Source organism: Watersipora subatra, chromosome 5 (assembly GCF_963576615.1).
Source record: "Watersipora subatra chromosome 5, tzWatSuba1.1, whole genome shotgun sequence".
Taxonomy (NCBI): Eukaryota; Metazoa; Bryozoa; class Gymnolaemata; order Cheilostomatida; family Watersiporidae; genus Watersipora; species Watersipora subatra.
Genome location: NC_088712.1, coordinates 58,116,557 through 58,143,653, shown reverse-complemented (window position 1 = coordinate 58,143,653; position 27,097 = coordinate 58,116,557). Strand labels below are relative to the sequence as shown.

The following is a 27,097-nucleotide window of genomic DNA, read 5'->3' as shown; positions in this document are numbered from 1 at the left end:
ATTTACTACTGATGAGACAACAAAAATTGCAGAAGCCAGGTGGCAGGAATTGGTGACCCAAAAAGCTTGTTAATTCTATCACAACCATATAATTAGATAAGCAATTCTCGCTAGTTTATCAGGGGAATGTTTAATTACATGAAATTGCAATACATCGGTTAAGTACGAGGGCGATTCGGTAAGTAAAGATAATTTCCTTATAAGTTAGAATATTATTGTGATACATGCATAATTTTTTGGAGTTATGTTCTTTTAGGTGTTGTCTTCACACTAATCTTTTTCAATAATTTTGAGGCTATAAATTTATTTGGAGACTATTTCAAAATGGCTGCCCCTCTTGAAATTTGCTCACAGGTTGAACAGAGAGCTGTAATAAGATTTTTGTCAAGTGAAGGAGTCAGACCAAGTGACATTTACAGGAGAATGAAAGCTCAATATATGGTGATAGTTGTTTAAACCAAAACAGAGTTTTCAAATGGGCTAGCAGGTTTAAGGAAGGAAGGACCTCTATTGAGGATGAAACAAGGTCAGGCAGGCCAAAATAGGCAGCCACACCATCCAATTTGGAGGCTGTGGACAAGCTTGTCAGAACATGCAGCAGGATAAAGGTAGAGGAAATTGCTGAATCATTGAGCATCTCCATTGGAACAGTGCATTCCATTCTTCATGAAAATATTGGGTACTCAAAGGTGTGCTGCAGGTGGGTACCCAAAATGCTCAAAGCTAAGCGATTGGAAATGTCTAGGAAGAATCTGGAAAAGGTTAAAAAAAAAGTGATTCCTTTTTAAACAGATTTGTGATGAGACCTGGGTGGCACACTATAAGCCGGAGTCAAAGCAGCAGTCATTGAGATGGAAACGCCCATCATCTCCTGTCACAAAAAAGTTTAGAGCACAGAGAAGTGTCAAGAAAGTGATGTTGACAGTGTTTTGGGATGTGAGAGGCCCCATTACAGTAAGCTTTCTTGAGCAGGGAACCACAGTAAACAGAGGAAAATACTGCCAACTGCTACAGCAAGTCAAGAAGGACATTAAGAACAAGAGAAGAGGCATGCAATCTCGTGGCGTCATTCTCCACCAAGACAATGCAAGGCCCCACACTGCCACTCGAACCATTGAGACCATAAACCAACTAGGTTGGGAACTGTTGGACCACCCACCTTACAGCCCTGATCTTGCATCTTCTGACTATCATCTCTCTGGTGCTCTAAAGTCCAATACCAGAGGGATTCATATGGAGACTCACGACGAGGTCAAAGCTACTGTGAGCGAATGGTTACGAAGGCAATCTGCAGAATTTTATGCAGATGGGATCAAGAAACTGGTACTAAGATGGCAGAAATGTGTTGACTTGTCTGGCAAATATGTTGAAAAAAAAAGTATCTAACTCAACTACAACTTGACTTATTGTAAAATTATCTTTACAGATCGAAGCGCCCTCGTATTATATCACTGAATGCAAAACGACACAAATGAGCATAAAATTTATGTCATTGTTTACTCATTTCTGAGAAACCAATTTGTCAGTTTTGTTTCGATTTGCCAAAACATAAACTAGCTTATTTAACTTTTGGGTGCAGCTGAGCAATGATATGTGATTCATAAGAATCTATAGCTCATCGGATGTGTTATAATAATATTTATGTTATGATAATTAACATGATTTAGTATATTAGCCAGAAGAAAACAGCGGAGTGCGGAGGAAATAGCAGAATTTGACAAACACTAGACTAAAAAATCAGGCAAACATCCAACAAGATCAGTGTTGGATGCTATACGCCTAAAGCTGCGTAATAGAAGTGTTATAGTGCTTCGGGCTCGAGCCAACAACTTGCTGAAGAAGGGTGCGATAGAAAATGATATCTGATTTTTTATATTGTTGCACCTTTTTCAAATTATTGCGCTTGTTTTGTCAATTAAATGTGCCATTTTTGGAGACTAAGCCAGACCAACTATGCAGTAATGCAATGGTATAGTTATTTTGTATCAAGCAGTCTGAGCTATTATTTTATATACAGAATATGTGCATTAAACAATACCTATGATAGATAATACAATACCCACAATATACATTATCTATTGTACCATACTGTACACTATGATGAATAATTAAAAAAAAACAAGCTCTAAGATAATTGTAAAAACTTTTGTAAAGAAAACCAAGTATGAGGGAATGTGCCGCAGCAGCCAGCCTGCTGATGACTCACCATAAAATCGATAATCCCAAAAAAATTACCAAGAATGTTGTACTCGTGACTAAAAAACCAAATGTTCACTACACAGTGAGAAACAATTATTTTTGGGTATTTTCTAAAAGAAAGTGAGTTTGTCCGAGTAAGATGTTTTATCAATTTGTCTGACAGTCCATGGCATTATTATTATTATTGATAAAATGTGAATAATAAAACTCAGTATTACTATCGACCAATAGAAAACACCCAAGGTCTAGAGATCTCAAGTTAGTAAAGATTTGATGCAGTAGTGGGTCCAGCCCGACTGATCATTGCTAATAAATTGCAGTAAAAACGAAGTTTTGAAAAGCGAAAATACCCTCAGGATGAAATGTTAGTATTTTTATTAGCTCTACATGTGCAGATAATGGTTTCCTTTTGGTTCTACATAGACACAATGGGCTTGCTTGGTATTTACCCCTTTCTATAGGGTTATGGTACCGTGACCGTCTTTGAATCTGATACTCCAGGTTCCACTGCCGAGCGAGGAAACGTTTTACTTAACATTCCAAGAGTGGCTTAAGACAAATGGAGGAACATTGCTGTTATTGTAGGTTAGATTGAGTAACTAAGTAGTATGTTGTGCAAGTAATTTATATTATTACTGTAGATACAAATGCGCAGCAAGGAGAAAAAATGTGTGTTTCATTTTAACAATAACAGTAACTGAGTTGTGTCCATGCATTGTTTTCAACTAGCGTATTTAAATTTTGTAGGCAGAGCAGCAGTGATATGTGACTGAATCAGAAACTATAACAGATATATTTATAAATAATGAGTTACATTTTTTTTATTTTAGTCAGCAGAAAGTGATACAGCTTAAAAGAAATTGGAGAGTTCAAAAAGCCATGGTCAGAAAATTTAGGTAAACTACCAACAATGTCAGAGTAAGATACTATTAAAAACTGTGGAGTTTTAAAATTATAATGATGATTTACGTCCGAGCCCACAACTTGCTCAAGGAAGCTTCAAAATTAATAAGGCTGCAGATTTTTTATGTTTTTGACGCTTTTGTGATATCGCATTAAAGTTGATGTCGGATTAAATTTACTCCGTTTGGCGACTAAGCAACATCAATTCTTTGGTACTCAACTAATTGAGTTTTTTTAGTATCAAACATAGTGACAGTTGTTGTTTTATGTATCTACTTATTGCACCCTACTGCAAAGTTTAATATATTATACAATATTTAGGTTTTAACAACAATTAAGTCTTTTGAAAAAAAAAAACAATACACGGAAATGTGCAATAGAGGCAAGTCTGCCCACAACTCGTACCAATAGGCACAAAATATAGTACCTCATATTGTAAAATGTTGTAACTGTTTTTAGATGATTTTTTACTTTTGTGACATGTCAAAAGTCAGAGAAGTCACTAGGCGTAGGCGTTGTTAAAGGAGAACATGGTTTTATGGCCTCTTAGCTGATGTGCGCAAGTTATGCTACCTTCCTAACATAGTACATAACTTATGCAACCCTTTTAAAGGATGTACACTGTATACATCATGGGGACCTCTTGAAAATATATTATAAGTTAAATAACTTCTTACATATGTACAAGTTATATCGTTATGAGATATAAAGTATATAGTTACATGCAACTTTCTGAATGGTATATAAATTATAGCTGTATAAGTTATAATAACAAATAAATAAGTTATAGCAACTTCCCAAATGATATAAAAGTTTCTAAAGGTTATGTAAGTTATGCAATGTTCTGATGCATATATTACAATAGTAAAATTCTAATTTGTCTAATTTATAGCAACCTCCTAATTAGTAATCATTATTTTTGCGTACAAATTGAGATATACATGTATATTAGGGTTACCTTCAAAGTGACATGCAACTTACAATAACCTTCTAGACAATGTCCAGGGTTTGACAGTTTTTTTAATATGCATGTATATGTAAAATATGATAAGTTGATGAATACATATGATAACATATTCTTCTAAAATTTCCGTCAAAAATATATCGTAATTGGAAGGTTAATGTATATATATCTACCATATGAATAAAACACACCATGTAGGAGGCTTAACCTTATATATTTGTGTTAACTCTTAGTCCCTTTATTCGGAAACCTCTCAACAAGTATACATTCAACTCTCAACTCAAGAAATATGGGTATATATATATATTTATTGCTATCTTTATAGAGCTATCTCTATAGAGTTTGACGTAGACAATTTCTACCCCTCTATCTCAGCCGAACTCCTCCAATCAGCATTGAAATTTGCATCAAACTACGATAACATTACACCTGAGGACACAGGCATCATCATGCACACCAAACAATCAGTGTTATTCAACGGAAATACAACGTGGGGCAAAAAGGGAGAAAACTCCCATTTTGACGGGACAATGGGGAGTTACGACGGAGCAGAAACGTGCGAATTAATTGGCTCATTCTTACTACACGAGATCACTGAAAAACACAGCATCAACCTAGGACTGTATAGAGATGACGGTTTAGCAGTAACAGGATCTACACCCCGCCAAGCCGAAAAACTAAAAAAAGACCTCTGCCTTATATTCAAGAAGCACGGACTAAACATCACAGCCGAAACCAACAAAAAAGTGACACACTTCCTAGACGTCACCTTCGACCTAACAACTGGGAAATACTCACCGTGCAACAAACCCAATAACATCCCGTCATACATCCACACTCAATCCAACCACCCACCCTGCATTATAAAGCAGCTACCTCAAGCAATCAACCACCGACTATCAGCAAACTCATCCGATGCTAATGAGTTCAACCGAGCAGCACCACCGTACCAGCAGGCATTGACAACAAGCGGATATACACACCAGCTGAAATTCACACCCCATGAGACCACTGCACCAACTAAACAACACAGGCGACGAAGAAAAATCACATGGTTCAACCCACCATACAGCAGAAACGTGGCAAATAACATCGGTCAGACATTCATCAAAATATTAAATAAATCTTTTCCGAGCAATCACCCTCTAAGAAAGCTATTTAATAGAAACAACACAAAGATTGGCTACAGCTGCATGCCTAACATCAAACAAACCATCAACAATCACAATAAGAAGCTTTTGAACAACGCCTCAACGCACCCAGCAAACAACAAAACATGCAACTGTCGCGCACCAAATGAATGCCCTCTCGAAGGAAACTGTCTTAGCAAGTCGCTCATTTACCAAGCTGTAGTCACCGCAAATGACGGTAGCAAACCTACAGAAAGTTATATTGGCCTCACAGAAAATACCTTTAAGACACGATTCAGCGGCCACATATCATCTTTCAGGCACCAGGACAAGCAATCTGCCACAGAGCTTAGTAACTACATCTGGCAGCTAAAAGGCCTGAACACACCGTATACAATTAAATGGAAAATCGTTCAACACGCAAGGCCATACGATCCAGCCACCAAGCGTTGTAACCTGTGCATATCAGAAAAGTACATCATCTTCACAAAACCAGAAACGAGCTCACTCAACAAGCGTAACGAGCTAGCTTCCACATGCCGACATTCTGCTAAATACACACTACGAAATGCAATTACATAGCTATCAGTCGTTATAGTAATTACACCTCTCTTACATATATAACTCAGTCGGACCAAAACAATTTTATCTGATGATTGTCTGCGTAACAGACATGAAACTAATAGTAATGAAGTTGTTTTTTATCTAAGGTTTTACATGAATAAATTATATATATATATATATATATATATATATATATATATAGCAAGACATATGTATATATCATGTATATATATTTATGTATATATGTCTGATGATTATTGCATGGCAATATGAAACTATTAGTAATAAAGTTGTTTTAAACTTAACTTTAACTTTCATTTTTACCCAATTTTACATCGCTCTATTTTAATATTGAGCACTTTCATGCAAGAGACTGTTCATACTGCATCTACTGTATGTATATATGTATATATATTTATCATATATATATATATACAAAAGAATTATTTATGGTCATGTTGTCTATAAAAGTGCTCTAAGTTTCCTGCTTGAGAACATCATCCACCAAGTAAAGATAGGAACCGATGCTAACCTGTGGCAGAACACTAATTCAGTACTACAGTGGTTTAATAACATCAACAACAAGAAATATCATAGTTTTGTGATGTTTGACATGGTGGAATTTTATCCATCGATTACTAAAGAACTGTTAGTAGCAGCGCTAGACTTTGCGTGCCAATATACATCCATCTCAACTGAAGATAAAAAAATTATATTACATGCCAAATCTTCTATACTGGTGCATGACAATAAACCGTGGGACAAAAAGGGAAATTTATCATTTGATGTAACAATGGGAAGCTACGATGGAGCTGAAACGTGTGAAATTATAGGATTATTTCTGCTTAGTCAAATTAAAAAACAGATAAAAGGAAATTACGGGCTATATAAGATTATTAGCGAGACCCCTAGAGATATAGATAACATCAAGAAAAAGCTGTGTAATATCTTCAAAGCTAACAAGCTAGCGATCACAGTAGAAGCAAACCTAAAAGTAGCAAACTTTTTAGATCTTACCCTGAATCTTAAAGATAGCAAATATAGACCGTATATAAAGCCTAACAACAAGCCACTGTATGTCCACCACCTGTCTAACCATCCCCCGCAGATCCCGCAAAATATACCTATATCAATCAATCTAGGGCTGTCCAACATCTCTTCCGACCAATCAGTATTCAAAGAAGCAACTCCAATGTACCAAGCAGCCCTCAAAGAAAGTCTACATAAACACATATTGACATTCCAACCTAGAACACCAAAGCAGGACACAACCACTAGACGCCGGAACATCACCTGGTTCAATCCCCGTACAGCAGTACTTTGGCCATTTACATCGGAAAAAGATTCTTTAGAATTTTAGACAGAGAATTTAATGATCAATCTGTTTAAAAGAAAATATTCAACCGCAATACCATCAAACTGAGCTACAGCTGCATGCCGAACGTTGCTTCCATCATAAACAGCCACAACAGCAAGCTACTAAACAAACAACAAACACCAATTGAAAATGCAACCATAAAAACGTGCAACTGTAGAACCAAAGCCGATTGCCCATTGGGCGGTGACTGCATGGCTAGTAATATTATTTATCAGGCCACTATCAGATCCAACAATTCGACCGAAAGTTACATTGGCCTAACATCGATCATGTTCAAAACCAGGTGTAGCAATTGTGATGCGGGAAACCGATGTCCGGTTTGCAACAGCTAGGAGAGATTATGGCATATTAACTGCGAGAACTGGGAGAGAAGGAAGCAATAACTAGGAACTAAGAATCAGGTACGTTAGATGGTGCCAAGAGTGGGATCCCAGGAATAAAAATTATTATATCCAGAGTTCCTGACATCATGGGCCGACAGGATAACGCCGTGGATGGGGACAGGGTTTTTTGGTATGAGCAGACTCTGAGAAGGGCATCCAACAGACCGGGAGTGGTCCTTTGTTCCTTTTATCCCTCTACTAGGGTGCCAGCTACACAGTACGGCATCATAGGTCGTCTGAATAGGCTTATTTGTACCCTTAACTCTAACAAAAGGGAGGGCACACCTAGCTTGTGCACTCGCCTTTTTGGAAGAGGGACGGATGGCCTGTTCTTCTTTAATAAAGAACACTTAAAGGATGAAGTCCACCCTAATGAACACTGGGCGAGGGTGTTGTCTGAAACTATGTCCAGATACATAGCTACAAGAAGGGATGCGATGGACTTGAGGAAACGTCTATTTCGGCCTCCAAGGAGAGAAAGGGATACTAGAGCAGGAATTGAAATGGGAAACTAGACAAGAAGTTAATAGAGAGGTTGGATAGAGATGAAAGTTCAGAGGAAAGGAACGTCGAAGCTGCTAGAGAAAACCAAGATGGAAAAGAGGTAATAGAATTCCACAAGACAAGAAAGAGCAAGACAAGATAAAGAAAAAAAGGAAGGTGAAATAAGGTTTGAAAGTGAAATGGCAGCAGTTGAAAGAGATTACGAAAGAGATGTGGTAAGAGCTAGAGAATATAGGATAAGAGCTGAAAGAGCTATTGAAAGAGAAAGAGCCAGGGGCAAGAGGAGAAAGGGTTAACAGGGAGGAAAAGAGACAAAAAATCAAAAAGATAGAGATGCAAGGGAAAGAAAGTCACCAGTCAGGCAGCGGAGAGTTCGTTTTGCTGAACAACCCGAGATAAGAAACAGAGACATCCGACAAGATGTCCCTACTCTTCGATAGTATGTGAAGTAAAATAAATAGAATGGGAACACTAGCCAGGGATAATAGCCAGTGGATAATTAACAGGGCTAAAGAAAAGAGATAAAGAGAAAAGATGTGATGCGGGAAACCGGATGTCCGGTTTACGACAGCTAGGAGAGGATTACGGCATCTTAACTGCGAGAACCGGGAGAGAAGGAAGTGATAACTAGGAATCAGGTACGTTAGAACAATCATGCCGCATCTTTTCAGCTCCAAAGTAAAAGGCTGGCAACCGAACTCAGCAAATATGCTTGGCAGCTTAAAGACAACGACATCGAATACAACATTGACTGGCGAATAATCACCAAGGCCGCTGCAAACTATAATGAGAAATATTTGTGCAACCTTTGTATCGTTGAACAGTATTACACCCTATGCAAACCAGAAATAGCTAATCTTAACAACAAACGAAGTCTTCTCATCTTGCCGCTATTTAGGTAAATTTATGCTTTATAAATTTGAACCTTCATAATTATCTATAATGACTTTAACTGTTTAGCTTACCTTGGATTATTTGGTTATAATAATATACAAGAACCAAAAAAGTATTAATTATCACCAGTGTCTGATGAGTGCATGTTATTTTACCACCAGCACGAAACTCTAAGTCATACAGTTTTATTAAACTTTCACACTTTTTATATCTATTTTAGGTGAGTGAAACAGTATATTTTAACTGCTATGTTAATACTGTATCTGACGATTGTCTACATGAAACTTTGAGTAGTACAGTTTTATCAAACTTTCATACTTTTTATATCTAATATATATATATACTATATATATATAGTTTATGTTACCATCACCGGCAAGGTATAGGTCAACTTATGCCAAAAGTAAAAATGAAGCCCTGGAATTGCAATAATCAAAATTTCTGTTGTTTTGTAGATAGACTAACGGCAGTGAAACTAAGAGCGATTCTTAAACCATAACTGCCACGAACAACTTTTATCGTATTTACTAGGTAAATCAGACATGCTGATTCCGATTTTGTATTCAAAATAAAGATTAGGCAACTAACTTTCAGAGTAACAAAGGATTTTTTTATAGCGTTTTAATATCGGTCTCGAAAACAACACGATCGGCATAACAAGCTCCGCCCATAAATTCTTGACGTAACCTAGCTTTTTAGGAACAGAAGTTACGTAGAGATGTTTAGACCGATTTAGAATAATAGAGATGGGTGTTTTAAAATCTATTAATATCTAAATCCAGCTTTAAAAATAATATCAGTATTTTCTGAAAGGTAGATAAGCTATTTAGCATTGCATATTTAAAAAGCGCGATAACAACGCTAGCTCGTGATAAAACCGCGCTTTTTGAGCTCATTTTTCTTGGCGTCCAGCCCATTTAAACGTCATATAACAAGCTGCGAGCAATTTTAAATAGTTTATATCCCTTTCATAAAAAACTGAAATTATTTTACAGGCTGGATTTAGATAATAATGGGTTTTAAGACACCCATCTCTATTATTCTAAATCGGACTAAACTTTCCTAACTTCCGTTTCTGAAAAAGCTAGGTTTCGTCACATATTTATGGGCGGAGCTTGTAATGCCGAATGTGTTGTTTTCGAAACGGATATTGAAACGCTTTAAAAAAGCCTAAATGACTTTGAAGGCTAGTGGACTAATCTTTATTTTGAGTACAAAATCGGAATCAGCGTGTCTGATTTACCTAGTAAATACAATAAAAGTTGTTCGTGACAGTTATGGTTTAAAAGAAAGGGTTTGATTGATGCCATATCTAAGGGTGGTAGGCTTGCTACTTCCGAGCTAGAATCTTTCCATGCGGAAATCAACAGGAATGCACCAAAGATGGAAGGCTTCAGTTATAGTGGAATGCTATCAAGGTGTATACAAAAGTTGTAATTACTTCTCCAGTAAGTCGGTCAACACTGCAGTCAGTGGGCCTCGGAGGCTGTTTATAGACCAAGTTTGCTGTTACTCGATAGACCAATGGAACAGACCCATGAGTACACCAAATCAGTAAGCTCTAACCAACGTTTGACAGAGAAACATTACTGTTCTGGTATGTCTCAGTTGATCGGTTTCGTGATTTGCGGCCTTTGCAAATGGCAACTTACTAAAATTGAGACCTTGTTTTTTTTATAAAGTACAACTGTTGTTACATAACGAAAACTGTAACAGAGATGTCAAGCAGAAGAGTGATGGAACGTCACTGGTTGTCGTTCAGAGGAGTAAGGCGACCAAGCGAGTATCAACTACTGTTTATCGGAGAAAAGATGCTACATATAGCAAGTGAGGGTGGCAGACTTATCACCGCTGAAGAAACAATGTACACACTAAATAAATGGGGTCTGTTTTGGTCCATGTTGTCGTGGGTTTCTAAAAGCTGCTTCAGTGATCATTTATACAGACCCAGTCAAATTATCAACACAATTTTTGTGCTTTTTCATAATTATTGTTTTAATTTTGTAGTTTACATTCATGACCTCGTCGAGGATCTAAAAACATCTTATGTCAAAATCAAAACCAGTGAATGTCGATGTGGAGCCGCCAACCCTAGCATCAACAAGTCCGTTATACAGATTGAAAGAGATTGAAGCAAAACATCTAACGAGTATGGTTGCCACCAAGCCTTATTTTTATAGAATAGTTGAAGGTGAAGTAGAAAAAATAGTCAGCAGTAGGTTTGGTAGATGGGCTAGGGGTGGTAAACTAACTTCAACACAATATTTGTGCTGTGGGAATGCTCAAATAATAGTAAATAAAAACTGGGACCAGAAGCGTTGCTGAGAATGTGTCGGGACTCGAAGGGATATTTGGAGTAATGTGTGCAATGAAGCAACCATAAGCAAATGTGGCAATATAAGTGAAAACGACAGCGCAGCTGTGAAGCACCCAACTTTTTGTAATCCTTGGTTACACAGCCCCTCAAGACCGTGTCATTCTGAGACAAAGGAACCATAATGTTATTCCACTTTCATAGTAATATCTATGAATACAGTCATAAGATTATTATACGCCTCTTGCAGAACCACTCATACCCTTTTATATAACTATTTTTGACATTGGGAAACCAAATTCTGGACTCTTGGTTGCCTGACACGCCGGTTTGTTATTCTAATTTTTTAGCACCTGCAATTCACTGCTTAGCATAAATGTTATTTGCTTATTTTTACTTACTCGCTTTCTGCCTAGGAGGTTTTGCAGTGCCCAATCGTCTGGAATCTACGGATATGGCGGTTGGCTGACATACGTTATAATAACTAGGCAAACATATATAAGCATGCATAAATCAGAAATCATTTGAATTCCATCTTTTACTTACGCTTTAGGTATTACTCTGCTATTGTATTAGTCCTTATACTTTAGATTTTCTGCTGTTGAAAGTTTGCATTTTCAATAGATACAATGTTTTAAAGTTTTCCATCCAAAACAAATCAGTCTAATTCTCAAAATTAAATCTACACCTAAAATACAGTCTTCTACATTCGCAAATCCTAAACCAACTACTTGAACCACCAATCCAGCACTTTTAGTTAATAGTCATAAGTCAGAGGACCATTACACAGCTCATTGTGATGAGCAAGCCCAAAATAACCCAAAATAATCAATATAATTTCCAAAATATGCTGCACATGGCTATTGTTTCAAGTTCATATATAGAATGCTTGATGGCCACCAAAAGATCCGACAAGTTAAGAAAACACTTCACATGAGGCAAAACGAAGGAAAAGTTATATGTTAAGTGGTAACGTGATGAAATAAGAAACCGCTGTGAAAGCATCATTTTTTGTTACAGAATAGGCTTGTTTCAAGAGGGACATAAAATAAGTCTATTTATTTCATGTTTATGTAGTTTTGAATAAAATTCATTATTGGGTCAAATATTGCTGTGAAATAACTCAAATAACGAGTTGATGGCAAAAAGGGTCACATTAGTTTAGTTGAACTGGACCATAGAGTTGATGGCAAAATTTATCAGATAATTTCGAGTTTACTCATACAATAAAAAATAATTCTAAAAAAGGATGACATAAAATATGTATGAAATAGCTATCCAAAAAGTAAGTGTAAAAATTTTAGTATGTGGATGTAAAAAATGGTTGAAAGTTCAACACACTGAGCCTGCAGTGAATGTATACGCATTCATCGGTGCATTTGTTGATAATCTATGCAAAAGTGTTCATGGGAAAACTGTCTAGCCCTTTCGATCCGAAGCCCGTCTAACGACAAATGTCTCAGCGTATGGACCCCGAAAATCCCAAAATAATTCAGTCTAAGATAGACTTTTTTAAAAATATTTTATTTATTAAAGCGATAAAAATTAAAATTGGTTATTTCATCAATTTTTGGTAGGTTTTTTTATACTAATGTTTTGAGTCTATAAATAACCCGTAATACGCATGTGCTAGAAAAACACGTTGTAAATAACATCTCTTATTTTTTGGATTTGCTATTCATCATGAACAGATGTGATCGTTCGAGCTAAGCCAAAAGAGTACGTTTAGAGGAAGACATCCACTGGTTTGGAAGTGAAGAAGATATCAGGTCAGAAGAATGTGGGGAAGACGATGAAAGTGAAATAGAAGATCAATAGGGTGAATCTGATAGTGAAAGTGAGAGTGAAATGGCTGGCGATGAAAGAGGGAGTATTTACGGATTTCAAAGAGGAGCCGACTTAAACCCAAAGAATTGCATTTTGCTGAAAGCTTGGCAGGTGTAAAAAGTCGAATTCCTGGACAGATAAGTATTTTTGAATATTTAAAACTTTTCATTACATCGGCCATCATTAATTTAAATGATTTAGCAGTACCATCACCTCAACAAATGAAAACGGTAACTGGACGTGTTGACCATTATAAGGTCAACCTTTTGGAACCATTTTCAACTATTGCTAGGTAAGTCGAATAATTATTTTTATGATCAAACCGAAGACGTCGTTCATTCACGATGATAGCCCTTAATTCATTGTCATTGAATATCAAGAACGATGTCCATATTGCCCATATTAATATGATTCAATCACTATTTACTGACAGTACATTTCAAGCAACTAACAGATGCCATCACAGACCAGATTTTCCATGTGATGTGGTTAAATATTCCATTGTAACCTGCTGTTTTGTCCGTTTGAATTTGATGATCATGATGATCTATCTATCAATCAAGGCCAATCAACATGATTTGAACTGAAGACCTAATATGAGATCTTGAGTTCTGGTTATTCATAGCTGTTAATTACATCAGCCATCATGAATTTTATAGTTAATGAAACAAATAGATATGGCCTTCAAAAACATGCTGATGCCTGGCAGCTTGTCGATGACAAAGATATTTGGCGAGTTTTTGGTTTAATTTTGCTTATGGGTATTGTCGCGAGGCCTACTCTGTTGTCTTACTGGTCTACCAATAATTGGTCATTAACGCCAGTGTTTAGTAAAATGATTATAAAAACAGGTTTTTAATAGTTTCAAACAGTTTACAATCCACTGAAAAGTCGGAAAACCCTGCTGGCAATAAAATGTTCAAGCTAGGAAATGTTTTTGCCATGATATGTGACCGGTTATCTTTTGTTTTGCTGCCTGGTAAATTTATATCTATATATGAAAGCTTGCTGGCTTGGAAAGGGCGGCTCAGCTTCAGGCAGTATATTCCATCTAACAGATCTAGATTAGGAATAAAGCTCTTTGCTCTCTGCGATGCTGTCTCTGGCTATGTGCACAAGCTGAATGTGTACATTGGTGATGAGCGAAAGCAAGCCGAAGGAACTGGTAGAGGAATCCCTCACAAAATAGTCAAGAAATTAATGAATGGTTTACTACATTTCTGTAATTTTAACTATGCATAAAAACATGGAAGTCGTAGTTACAGACAAAGCAAATTATAGAGGGGATAAAGTTTGCAAACCAGCAGCTACTGAGGATTACAACAAACACACGGGGATAGTTGACAAATCTGATCAAAATTTGCGTTAATATAACGCTGCGCGTCAAACCATGAAATGGTACAAAAAACTATTTCATTTATTAGATATTTGTGTATACAACGCACTCATAGTTTATAGAATCCATAGCGGCTGTAAAATAACTGACTTAGAGTTCCGACAGAAATTAATTGATCAGATATTTGAATACACTGGATCTTGCCACAAAAACAGTATTCCCTGTGTGATATCATCGACTCGGCTCGTTAGAACTCCGGCTTAACCGGAAGTAAGAAAGACGCGAGACTGCTGGGAAAAAACCTCTTATCGCTCTATTACGAATAGAAGCTTGGTGAGTGTAGACATGTTTGTTTTGTCTCCTGCTAAGTAGCTACTTGTTAAGGACCCACTGAACTAGAGTAGCTTTAGCTCACATGGTACCACGAGTGTTTACCCACAGGAGAAGTGTAATACGTTCGTGTTGAGCTAAGTTTGTACGATAGTGTAGTGTTAAAGGGGGTGAGTATAAAGAATTGTGTTGGACAATTTTTGTGTGGGTATAGACGATCAGCGAGGTGCATTGCGGGGTAGTGACACCATAGATAAACGAACGAATTTCAGTTGACCGTTCTGTTATTGATACTGTTCAGTAGATTCTATTATAATTTTTCGAATTAATATAGAATAATGGCTGGAAGAAAGGCGAGTGCAAATATTTTTGCTAGCTTGCTTGCGCTAGAGATTTTGGCTACTGATGTATTTGGTAGTTGGAAAAAGTTTAGCGAAGAGTTTACACTCTGTATGGAAATGGAGGCTTTTGAGATGGGGGATAGGGAGGATACGGTGGAGGGAGAGACCGTTGTGGTCCCCAACTTCACTCCTAGTGCTCAATTGCTAGCACTCTTAAAAGCCATAGGCCAAGAGGGTAGGGAAACCCTAAGATCGTTGGGTTTTGAGTCAAATAACCCGTAACACTTATAACAGTGGCACTAATGCTTGGGGTGATGGTATCTGCAGCAATGGTGGTTACAATAACACACTACCTGATAACCTGAGCATAACTGACAGCATAGAATGTGATTTAGCTTTAGATGCCGTATTTCCTGACCGCCTAACTGAGGGTGAGGCTTTCCCTGACAGACCTGCAGAAGCGGAACAAACCAGTAGTAACAGCCGGGTTGCAACCCCCGTTGCTCAAACCAGTGACAGAGTGATCAGAAGTGGTTGGACTGTCGAGGCGAAGAGGCACAATGGATTCCTCTATTATAAATAGTGTTCTCCTTTTGCTTGTAGATTACTAATTCCTACTACATTGATCCAATACTATGAAGTGTCCCAATACACGCTGCAAGGAGTCAGGAGACCCCTTGGGAAAGGACTGTCCTAGATGCTGGAGATGTGGGGAGACCTCCCACACAACCGACTGGTGCACCCGCGTCAGGTGCAAGAAATGCAGACAGGAAGGCCACGAAAGAAAACGGTGCCCCCCGCATGGTGTGCAATATGTGTGGAGAAAAGGGCCACACAGTAGAGGTCTGCCGGAACACGTCCGGAAGGAGAGGAGGAAAGCCCTTCAGACCTTCAGTACCTGCAGGTAATCTTTCAAAAAAGGGAAAGGTCTCAGGCTAACGAAATGTGGAAAGACGGGAGGAAGGTGGGAGCAGACGGCATACAACATCCCCTACCCCATACAACCCACCCGTGGCCAGACAGACTACAAGTGCCACCAATGTCTTCACCTTGGAAGACATCCAAGCAATAATCAGGGGGGATTCTGGTCCCCAGACTGATTTTGAGGGAGACTTGCGGACCCTCAGAGAAAAGCGTGCTGCACTGAAAAAGCAGTACGATACAGAAATGAAAGAGCTGGAGAGATGGGAGAATGAGCTCCACGCAAAGAGGCCCGAATATGAGAGAGTTCGCTCTCTTCGGGAGGTCCTAGGCTGGCTCCCCTGGTCCCCGGGTGGCTCCCCAGGCCCCCGCGTCTCAGAAAAAACCTGCTGCTACCGCCATGCCACCGCCGTCCCCCGCCAAGGACAGCAGCGAGGCATCTAGTGGAGACTCCAACGACGGGAGAGACCACCTCAAAGTAGAGTCTTCTGTTGGAAGGAGGCGGCGCCACGCTGAACAGGTGACTGTGGCCGGATACCTGCTTGCAGGAGACTGTGCTAAACAGGTGACTTCGGCTGGAAACCTGTCCACAGGAGACCGCGCTGAGCCAACCAACGCAGCCAGAGACCTTTCTCTAGAAGGAAACTGTGCAGGAGAGAGAGGACATGGATACTGCAAACAAGGACTTGTTGCTCGGTCCAGGCGAAAGTGAGGTGTGATCTTCACATGTGGTAAGTCACGTCGGAGAGATTCCAGACTCTCGGCGACATTTGGAGAGATCCTAGACTCTCAACCTTTTTAAAGGAGTTACCAGACTCCTTTTCCGAAACCTCGTGTTTCCGAGGATACCCGGAGTACCAAAGCGCCCTAGAGGCAAAGTAGAATTACCAGGTTCTACTCACAGAGACACCAGACTCAGGGAGAAACCCATGTTTCCTCATGTGCACTTGAGAGTGCAGAAGACCAGCAAGTAGTCGCCTACGGGCTATACAGGCTGCTGAGGGTTTGGCCTCACGGGATCTCTCAGAATCCTCCGAACACCCCCTGCTAAAAATCGGCATCCACCACACAAAGGGAGATGTGATATCATCGACTCGTCTCGCTAGAACTCCGGCTTGACCGGAAGTAAGAAGACGCGAGACCGCTGGGAAAAACCTCTCATTGCTCTCTTTAAGACTAGAAGCTCGGTGAGCGTAGACGTGTTTGTTTTGTCTCCAGCTAAGTAGCTACTTGTTAAGGACCCACTGAACTAGAGTAGCTTTAGTTCACACCCTGCGCTTCAACTTTTGCTACTCATCCAATAATGCCAAATAGTCCAGGGAAAAGTAGACCAGCAAAATTCAGAATTTGTAGGCCCTGCAAAAAGCGCGCTAATGACAAAACTCCTAAGCGACGTGAAACTAAATTTAAATGTCTAGCAGGTAGAGTACTTTTTTTGCGAGTCATGTTTTGATCCTCACCATACTAAATAAATTTATTACAAACTTTATTTAGTGTCTGCAAATGCCTCATTGCTTTGTATCACTTGCTTTTGTACATATACTTGCTGAAATGTCATTATCTATGTATTGTATTTGTTATTCATTTACAGGTTGTATTTGTTGTGCAATTACAGGTTGTATTTTTTGTGCATTTACAGGTTGAATTTTTTGTGCATTTACAGGTTGTATTGGTTGTGCATTTACAGGTTGTATTTGTTGCAAACCGCCCTTTTCAGGGCACCCACTTTATCAAAAAGTTCAGTTCTCATATTGCTCTGCATTCTAGCAGTCTAAGATTTGCTGTTTCTGCTCGTAATAAATGTTGCCTCCTGTCTTGTTCTGCTTCACCAAATGTACCAATGCAGGGTCATAACTCAATTCTTTTTGTGCACAATTTTTGCTGCAACAAACATGAATCTGTGCAATAAGTTAATGAGCAAAATTGTTACATAAATCTAGTTTCAAGAAATGCATAATAATCTGACAGCAAAAAATCATACCTATCAATATTTAAATCTCAGGTTGCAAAGACTTCGCAAACTGTCTGGAGAAAAAAATCAGTCTAGAAAAATATATCAGCTTTCAAATGCATATTCATTTGCAGCTTCATGCCAATTTGCACGAAAGTTATAGCAGAGTTTGAAAAGCCATGTCACGTCTTGTCAGCCATGTCTTGCACTGCTTATCGACATGGCGTGATGAGCATTTCTAAAATCTGCGCCCGCAATGCACAGGAACGCCTAACTCTACTTTTGATGCACTTGGACAACCAATTTTTTGCAGTCTTGCAAACATATGACACCGTGCAGATGCTTATCTTAAACCATTTTCATAGAGTTATCGCTTCTATAAAATGTATTTTTTATCGACATTCTATGGTAAAAAGCTGACAACTTTGTCAAATTAGAACTTTGACTAGTACGTTTGCAGCCGATTCGCAGGGAATAAATGGTTGCTTGTTGAGAAATTTCCAAGCTTTTTAATGCATATTCATTTATAACTGCATGCAAGTTTGCATGCGAGTTATGGCCAAGTTTAGACGACCACATCAAGCCTCCATTTTTTTGCTGGTCATAAGGGTCACGCGCTGAGAATTGAGTGGCGCTCCCGCATTGCATCGGAGGTCATAGCTCCACTTTCAATGCTCTTGGACGACCAATTTCTTTTGCAAATTGTTGTGACCATATGAATCTGGGCAAGTATTATTTATATGACATTGTCAATTACCTTTATTAATTAGAAAATACAATTGAAAATGACGTATAAAAATAAAAAATTGGTAGCTTCAACAAATTTAGGCTTTTGCAGGAAAGCAATTACAAGCTATCTACATAAAAAAGTATTAGCTTGTAGAGAAGTTTTTCAGCATTCCTATGCATGTTAATTTATGTATCTCCCTCAATTTTGATGTAAGATGACAAAGCTTTTACGCAGTCGAAGGCTCAAATCGCCCTAGTAACTGCTCTGGTACGCTTGGGATTATCCTTGAAGACAGACACATTGAGTGAATATATGGTGAAAAATTGGATGAAGACAGTGCTAAAAGTTCACCAATGCACTTTGTTACCATTTGCTCATTAAAAGATTTCTCTTGATTTTCTGTGAAGGTGGTTAATATCAGTTTAGTATAAAAATATTTCAAAATTTGTAGGCTTGTTTACAAGTATGCTACTCAAGGTGTTATAAAAACTCACAAAATACAGTGTTGAAATATTGGAGTGACCAATGTCATCAGAATGCTCTTCATTCTGTTTGATCAACTCCACTTTGTAGTTGGATAATAGGTGAATCACGAAACCAAGTTTAAAAATTTCATAACCGACAGCAGCACAATAGATCACTATTTGAAGGTTTCCAAGCTTACCTAGGATGCCATAGGTATTTTAGTTCATTATTTGAGGTTTATTTTTGTGTGCAGAGATTTGATCTCAGACAAGATGTATGGCAGATGATTGTATTCAACTATTTTACTTAGTGTTATCTTCACAAGTGTAGCTGCAACCCTAGCGTGATCATCACACTTGTACTTTGAAGGGTTTCATGGTGGTGCCATGATTCATATTATTTTGGGTTTATTATATAGATATTTGGGTTGAATGTCTATTTTCATATTTGCTGCTTATTTGACCTGGTGGATGATTATTTGGTGCGCTGCTTGGACTGCTCACTATTGCACAATGCCCTGACTTTCAATGATGAAAATGTTGTGACAACGCTGTCACCTTTGAAAAAGCAACAAATGAATCAGCGAAATTATATTGCTTACCAATTGCAAAAGTTGTTTTAGTGATTCATCAGTTTTATTTTTAAACTTAGCGGTAGATGTTTACATATTTACAAGATTGCCACCGTATAAAAGTGAGATGTCATTTCAAGGCAGTGGTACAGCATGAACAACGAAGAGGTGCGCTCAAAGGTACGAGTGACACTTGAGACTGTATCTATCAAGCAGATTGTAGTATTAGCTAGTTTCGTGACATTTAAGTACAAGTGAGTACAAGGAATGTGATTTCTCATTTTATATAGTCAGCATATATTGCTTTACTGCAAGTTTGTCGTTTCAGCAGAATGGTTATAGTTTAAAATTTCAAGGCTTTTTCATCTGTTTGTTGCTGTGCCAATATTAGATTTACTTCTCACTATTTGCTACTTCTACCAATGCTCTTTCATAACTGCTTAAAGTGTGATGTAAGACTTATCATGTAACTGGTGTAAATTTTTACTGAATGACAAAATGTTGTCTATTGATGCTTTTATCAAATATGCATAATTCTATTGTAGTTTTTACGTTGTAAAGTTTAGCCAATGAAATTGGCATCAGTCACAAAGCCTTCTCAAATCTATATGGAATTTAGCTACAGTAAAAACTTGTCTCCTAAAGAGGGAATCAAGCCAAGTGAAGAGATGTCCTCAATAAGGATTCAAGCAAAGAAGTAGAGGTTGAACTATCCACACATTCATCTGACGATCCAGATATCCTCAGTGTCAATATAAAGAACGAAGGTTTGGTGAGTCACAACAAAGCGAACCGTGAAAAATCTCACTCCTTTCTGTGGCAATCGGATGGAACTCCGTTATTTAGCTACTTTCATTTTTATAATTGTAATTGGTAAGCCATCAGAATTTTGAAAATTTGTAGTGCTAGAAGTAAATTGCAATAAGGTCGTGAAACGAAGTAAATTAAAATTGGGCAGTTAATTGGGGATTTTACGAAAAACAGTCAAGCCGCTATATTTTGATTGTTTACTGGTTCGCGTAGCGGCGCAGATTGGTATTTGGCGATCATTTGTTGTTTTGTGGCACCGATTTCCTTTGGAACCCTTGCAAAATCACAACAGTGTTGTCACGCAGCGTTACCTAACACTCCACATCTAGATGCCATTAAATAGGTTATAGATATCACCATGGGCAAGATAAAACGCAAACAAAGTGATAAGGTAAGTAAGAATGCTATTGCAATTAGAAAACAGAGCATTCAGCACAATATTAAATTCAATAAACTCACTGGTGATCACCATAGACTTAGAGAAGCCGGAATTAATGACCAACAATTATTTAGATACAAAAGCTGATTTAAAAATCCTGAGATGCTTTGACCCAAAATACTTAGGATTAACTTAACTTGACGAACAAGTGAAACTCATGGAAAAATATGTGGAATCTAACAGTTGAAAGTGAACAAGCAGTGACTAAAAAATGTTTGATAGTCAAGCAGTTTTGCATAGTAAAGCACCTTCTATCAGCATGCGTTCCAAATGTTCAGTTAAACTGGTCGCTGCCAGAATACAGGCTGGTAAAGTAGATACAGAAATAAAAGCGTTTCGTCGTCAATATGAAGAGGAATGCATGCTCAAAGAGCTAGAAAACAAACTACAAATTCAAAAGTTGCGCATGAAAGACAATGAGCTTGCGACTAAAAAGGAATTTATCAAACAGAGAAGACAACTTCTTGAAAAACATGGCTGGGATGAGAGAGAAGAGATTGTTAATGCTCTTGAACACATTTTTGTTGCTAGTAATACTCTTGCCTTTTCTCACTCAGCCATTACATGTGACCAGAATGCAACCGACAGTTGATACTTGATCAGAAAGAAAGTGGTATATCAATTGCTAAAGCTATGCGTAGTAGCAGGCTACCAGCGCCTGGTCTACCCCTATTTGCAGGCAATCCACTAAAATATGTAGACTGGGAAATCTCCTTTAGGAAACTAGCAGAAAGCTCAGGCGTTCCAGATGCTAAAAAGATTTATTATTTTAAAAAGTATGTAGCAAGTCCAGCCAAGGAAGCAATCAGTAGTGCTTTTTTATTAAAGCCCTTAACTTTTTGTTTGAGTACCAAATGACCAGCTTAAATTGTTACGAGCGAATGACTTTGTCTTCAACTGGAAATCGCCATGCTTTCTACTACTTTTTCTAACGCGAATATTGGTTAATGTATTTGTTCTGATTTGGAATAAGAGGAAAACTTCCGCCACATTCTCACAGCTGATTTATTGGCTTCCGAATATAAAACACAATTTTTTAGGAATTTATCACCAGTGCAAGCTATGATATTATTATCCTCACTTTATACTAATGTGACAATTTTAACATTTAGCTTTGCTTATGACAAGTGGATAACACATTTTTGTCACCTCAACCAGTAATGGATCAGGTGAAGCCTCTAGTGAACCAATAGGCAGAAATCAGGTCTACAAAAAGCTCAATTTTTCTCAAAAAGAAGTTTTGGGTTTGCAGTAAGTAGATCAGTGTTTTTTTAACACCAACAAGAAAACAAGATTATATTTTCAAATGCCAAACGATTCATTAAAAAGGATTTCAAAAAAGTAACAGCATATGACATAGCTGAACAGGTCGATATTATATGTAAAAAGCAAGCATTTATAACAACTAAGGACCATAATCCTAATTTTAACAATAGACCCTGAAATCTGTGAGTAATACCGGACGATGGTCTCAAACTCTGAGATCAAAGTATGAGAGTGGTTTCGTGAGCAAGAAAGTCTTAGAGAGGATATACTTGAAGATAAAAGTAAGACTAAGGTGAATTCGTGGAGAAGAACTGCCAAGGTAATAGTGTTTTCAAAGCGCAAACAGACGGAACAGATCGTTTATATGCATTGATGTATCCATTCTTTATCAAACGAGAACAGACATACTATTGGAAAAAGGTCATGGTATTTGCATATATATATGACCAGATAACAGAACAAAGCAAATAAATTATATTTCACACTGAGAAATCTTTGCTCTGATGGTCAGCCATCGTTGTGCAAGCGAGCAGGCCACGCCTTGTCACATCTGGTAATGGGGAGCTATAGTGATGCTGAAGTCTGTGTATTAGTGGGAATGTAAATATGTTGGCAGGGCTAAGGAAGGCTATACCAAATATATATATAGTCTTATAAATGAACTACCCATGTTGTGAAACACCAAGGCAAATCTCGTAAAGAAAGCAATAGGCAGAATATTTCGACAATGAACGGAAGATTACGATCGAAGCAAAAATGACTCGACTTTTGTCGATTTCATGCTAAACAGAACTGGACAGTTCATGAAACCTAACAACAATGGGTACCAACAGAAACAGCAACTACCATCGGCAATCATGAAGGATATACTTGCATCAACAAAAGATTATTAAATATATCCTCAAATAAAACAGTATTTAACAAAGCATTGACACTATACCAAGAAGCACTTTAACAAACTGGATATCCATGGTAAACTTGAATCGACAAGTAAATACAACCTAATCATAGTACAATCAAATAATAAATAGTTTAAAAATCTAGTGAAAAATGACTGAAGTAGATGTACAAGCATGAAAATTTGTGAGTCCCTGAATCTATTTTTGTTTCAACATGATACTCAACTAGACTGAAATTGGTAGCCTATGAAACATAAATTTTAAAAATACAAGAGCCCCAAATATCTTAGTCTGTCAAGTATAATATGATTGAACGCGCGCTAGTGTGATAGACAACATACTTTCTTTATGAAAACTTATTAAATAATTAATGCTCACTTGTTTCCTATGGTTGTAGCAGCTTGGAGCTCAGTAGCAGTGATGGAAACCTTGAAAGATTTTAAAACAATAAAAACCATATTTACTTCAATTACACATTTGTAGACAGAATTTGCAAATCAGGGTATGGAAGTTATACTTTTGAAATGTAAAATCAGGGACAAAATTGAATGTGAATATTAACAACAATATTAACAACATATTAACAACCAGCAGAATCAATCAAATCGGACCTGGTCACCGACTTCAGATGAAAAGTTTAGATTTAAAATTGCCAAAGTAATGAGTATTCTCCATAATTAGTCACTATTTTGAATCTTTTCCCCAAAAATATTCATCAGAAAAACTATATCTTCCGCCAGTAACAAAGTAGAGTTTTGCTATTAAAAGTAAATTCCATAGTGGCACATTTTGTGTGCGCAAGTTCCTTAGATTCGCAGTCATATTATACTGCTACTTCCACATTTTCGTGGATAGCTTGATCTATATATTTCCTTTTATGATAGTTGCTGTGGGACTAGTATTTGATCCGGGCGGACGGCAACAAAGAGATAGTTACTTTAAAAAACGTGAAAGTGCAGATGGGAAGCAAACAACAGCTCGAATCCACAGGCCAAATTTCAGGCCAATTGCTCGGCTCGATATTTTTGAATATTGAATATATTGAATATTTTTGAATTTTTGAATGTGATTCTTGTTTAGGCATCATTTCGGCGCAGAAAACATCTTTAATCTAGACGAGACTGGGAAACAACAGTGCAAAATCCGGGAAGGGTTGTGAGCAGTCGCAGAAAAAAGCAAGTTGGTGCCACGTCATCACAGGAGCGGGGACAACTGAGCACGATGTGCTGCGCCATAAACGCTGCAGGCACCTACATCCCACCGTTTTTTATTTTTCCAAGAAAGAATATGAAGATGTGCTTCATGAATGGAACTCTGCCTGGATCAAAAGGATGTGCTGTGCCGTCGGGGTACATGAACAGTGATTTGTTTGTCAACGAATCTCTACCCTTCTTTAAGAACTTAACTCGATGCACACCTGAAAAACCTGTCCTATTAATTTTGGACAATCATAGTTCGCATGTTTCCTTGGAGGCTGTCGATATGTGCAGCACCTCAGGTACTGTCCTCCTCACCCTACCTCCGCATTGCTCTCACAGGCTCCAGCCTTTGGACCGTACTGTCTTTGGTCCACTCAAAACATACTTCAACAAGGCTATGGTTGATCAGCTGAGGATGAGGCCAGGGGAAGGCATCACAATATACCATGTCGGCGCTCTCGGTGGGATAGCCTTCTTGAAGAGTATGGTCCCTGCCAACATCATCTCAGGGTTTAGTTCCACAGGAATTTGGCCAATTGATTCAGATGTGTTTTAAGACCACGAGCTCCTACCATCAGCCACAACTGACCGGCCGCTAGAGGGTGTGTTAGAAACTGAAATGCTTAGTCATGACGAGACGTCTGTCAGTGAAAACCCGCCATCCACAAGCTCTAGCAGACCCGCTGAGCAGAACTATCCATCCACAAGCTCTAGCAGACCCGCTGAGCAGAACCACCCATCTACAAGCTCTAGCAGACCCGCTGAGCAGAATCATCCGTCTACAAGCTCTAGCAGACCCATTGAGCAGAACCAGCCATCTAAAATCTCTAGCACACCTGCCGAGAAAAGCCAAGCACCTACTAGCTCTGTCACACCTGAACAAGTGTTACCATTTCCTGAAGCCGGACTGCAGAAACCAGGAACGCAGCAAAGGAAAAAAGCTCGTTCAGCCATTCTCACTGACACTCCAGAGAAAAAAAAGCTGAGGGAAGAGGTGTTACTAAGAGCAAGTAAGCGGAAAACAACTTCAAGGGTAACAGTGATGAAAAAGAAAGTTTCCAAAAAAACTAAACCTATCGTTGCAGTTGTTGACGAGTCATCGAGCAACGATGAGGAACTTGCAGAGGAGCTCTTAGAATCAGAAGAGGAAGCGAGTGACCTAGATGACACCGCACAGAATAAAGAAAACATTGATGTCAATTGTCATGTGCTCGTTCAATACCGTACGGAGCAAGGCACTGAGGTTTTCTACACTGGGAGAGTTATGAAGATGGTAGATCCGCGAACCGCAACCGTTAACTTCATGCGAAAAACAAATGACTTGTTCTCTTCGTTTACATATCCAAAAGTCCAAGACCAGCAAGACGTGAAGTTGTCCGATGTAGTAATGCAGCTCGGAGAACCCATTACAACTGGTGGAACCGCACGTGTTCGCAGTAGAACTACCTTCAGAGTGAACCTGGGAATGTTCAATTTAAGATAGACAAACCATGTTTAGCTAGCATGATTGTTTACTTTGTCATTGTTGTTTCAGTTACGGTTGACAATTAAATGGTGCACAATTACAAATTGGTATGTTTGAACTGTTTAAATTGATCGAGTTAGTTTGGTTTTACATTGTGACAGGATTGATATTTATTGACATAGAAATGGGGCAGGATGAGCCAGCCGGCTCACCCTGCCCCACGGGTTGGCTCACCTTGCCCCGCAGTCGGGGCAGGGCGAGCCATCTGAGTTTTTAGGCTAAAATTACACTGGAAAATAAATTGTGCGGGTTTCAAAGCCAAAACCTGTATTACTATGAGAACAACATATTGGGTGAGTTCCTGAACAATTTTTAACAAATTTGGACCTGGGACAAGCAGTCTACATCGGAAAATGTAAAACGCGGCTCGCCCTGCCCCGCCTTCCCCTACAACTTGAAACATCAAGGAGCAGCAGCTACCTCATCTTAAATCAGTGCAGACTCAAATGTAGAGATTATATAGCATCCCAGTCTAATTACCTAATTCATTTACAATAACCTTGAGAGCTTTGTGTTTACATTATATTCATGACTATGGATATGATAGGCTACAGCTTTTTTACAGAAATGAAATGTAGAACATTAAGTTCGTAAAAGTTGCCTGTGATTTGTTTTTATATTTTTGTAATTCACTTGAGCATAACTTTAGAGCTGCAACACTGTGTTAACATGCCTGGGTCCATTTAAAAACTTTTCATAACACCAGGTTGACAGGTCTGGAGAAGGGTGTAAAGGCGAGTGCAAGAAAGGATCAGTTCCTTCTTTGCTTCAACTTCACAACAACAACACCCGTTAAATCAACAGAGAACATATATATTGATACAATGATACAACTTGCCGTTATTGCAGTGTCAGCAATGTTCGGAAAATAAATGTAAAAATGTAAATTACGCCTCGCGTATGCTCGGGCTAAAAATACAGACTGAAGTTGAGGTATAACCTGAAAGACAATAAAGAAAACTTTGATCCATCCCCTGGTTCTTCATGCCATCAACTCTATATACACACAAATGATGATTGAAATATTTTTAGTTTTTACCACGTACTAAACATGATTAACTATAAGTGGCGCTAGGAGTAACAATCAGGATAACTCCAATCGTTCGTCTTTACTTTAGCGCTAAACCTTCAACTATATCAACTACAGCAAATTAGTACCAAATTTCATCATATACAGTAGCTCACAAATGAACGATTATAACCTTTGAAATCACGGCGGAAAAGACCAATAGCGGAAATTAGTCGTTTAATGTC

At 38.3% G+C, this 27,097-nt stretch overlaps 2 protein-coding genes across 2 annotated transcripts; both read left to right on the top strand.

Moving 5' to 3' along the window:
• The first annotated feature begins 21,587 nt into the window (after window positions 1-21,587).
• LOC137397520 (uncharacterized) lies at window positions 21,588-24,874 on the top strand. The gene is made up of 2 exons (XM_068083810.1): window positions 21,588-21,730; window positions 24,235-24,874. Exons 1-2 carry the CDS (start codon window positions 21,588-21,590, stop codon window positions 24,872-24,874), a joined length of 783 nt encoding a protein of 260 aa, XP_067939911.1.
• Window positions 24,875-24,937: 63 nt separating this feature from the next.
• On the top strand, window positions 24,938-25,801 carry LOC137397519 (neurofilament medium polypeptide-like). The gene has a single exon (XM_068083809.1). The coding sequence runs from the start codon at window positions 24,938-24,940 to the stop codon at window positions 25,799-25,801; it is 864 nt and encodes a 287-aa protein (XP_067939910.1).
• Window positions 25,802-27,097: the final 1,296 nt, after the last annotated feature.

Excerpts from the sequence above, each read along its gene's own strand:
- LOC137397519 (XM_068083809.1), top strand. The coding sequence starts at position 24,938 with ATGCTTAGTCATGACGAGACGTCTGTCAGTGAAAACCCGCCATCCACA.
- LOC137397520 (XM_068083810.1), top strand. The coding sequence starts at position 21,588 with ATGCGTAGTAGCAGGCTACCAGCGCCTGGTCTACCCCTATTTGCAGGC. Across the intron at positions 21,731-24,234 it reads AAGATTTATTATTTTAAAAA|ACGAGACTGGGAAACAACAG; the intron begins GTATGTAGCAAG and ends TCTTTAATCTAG.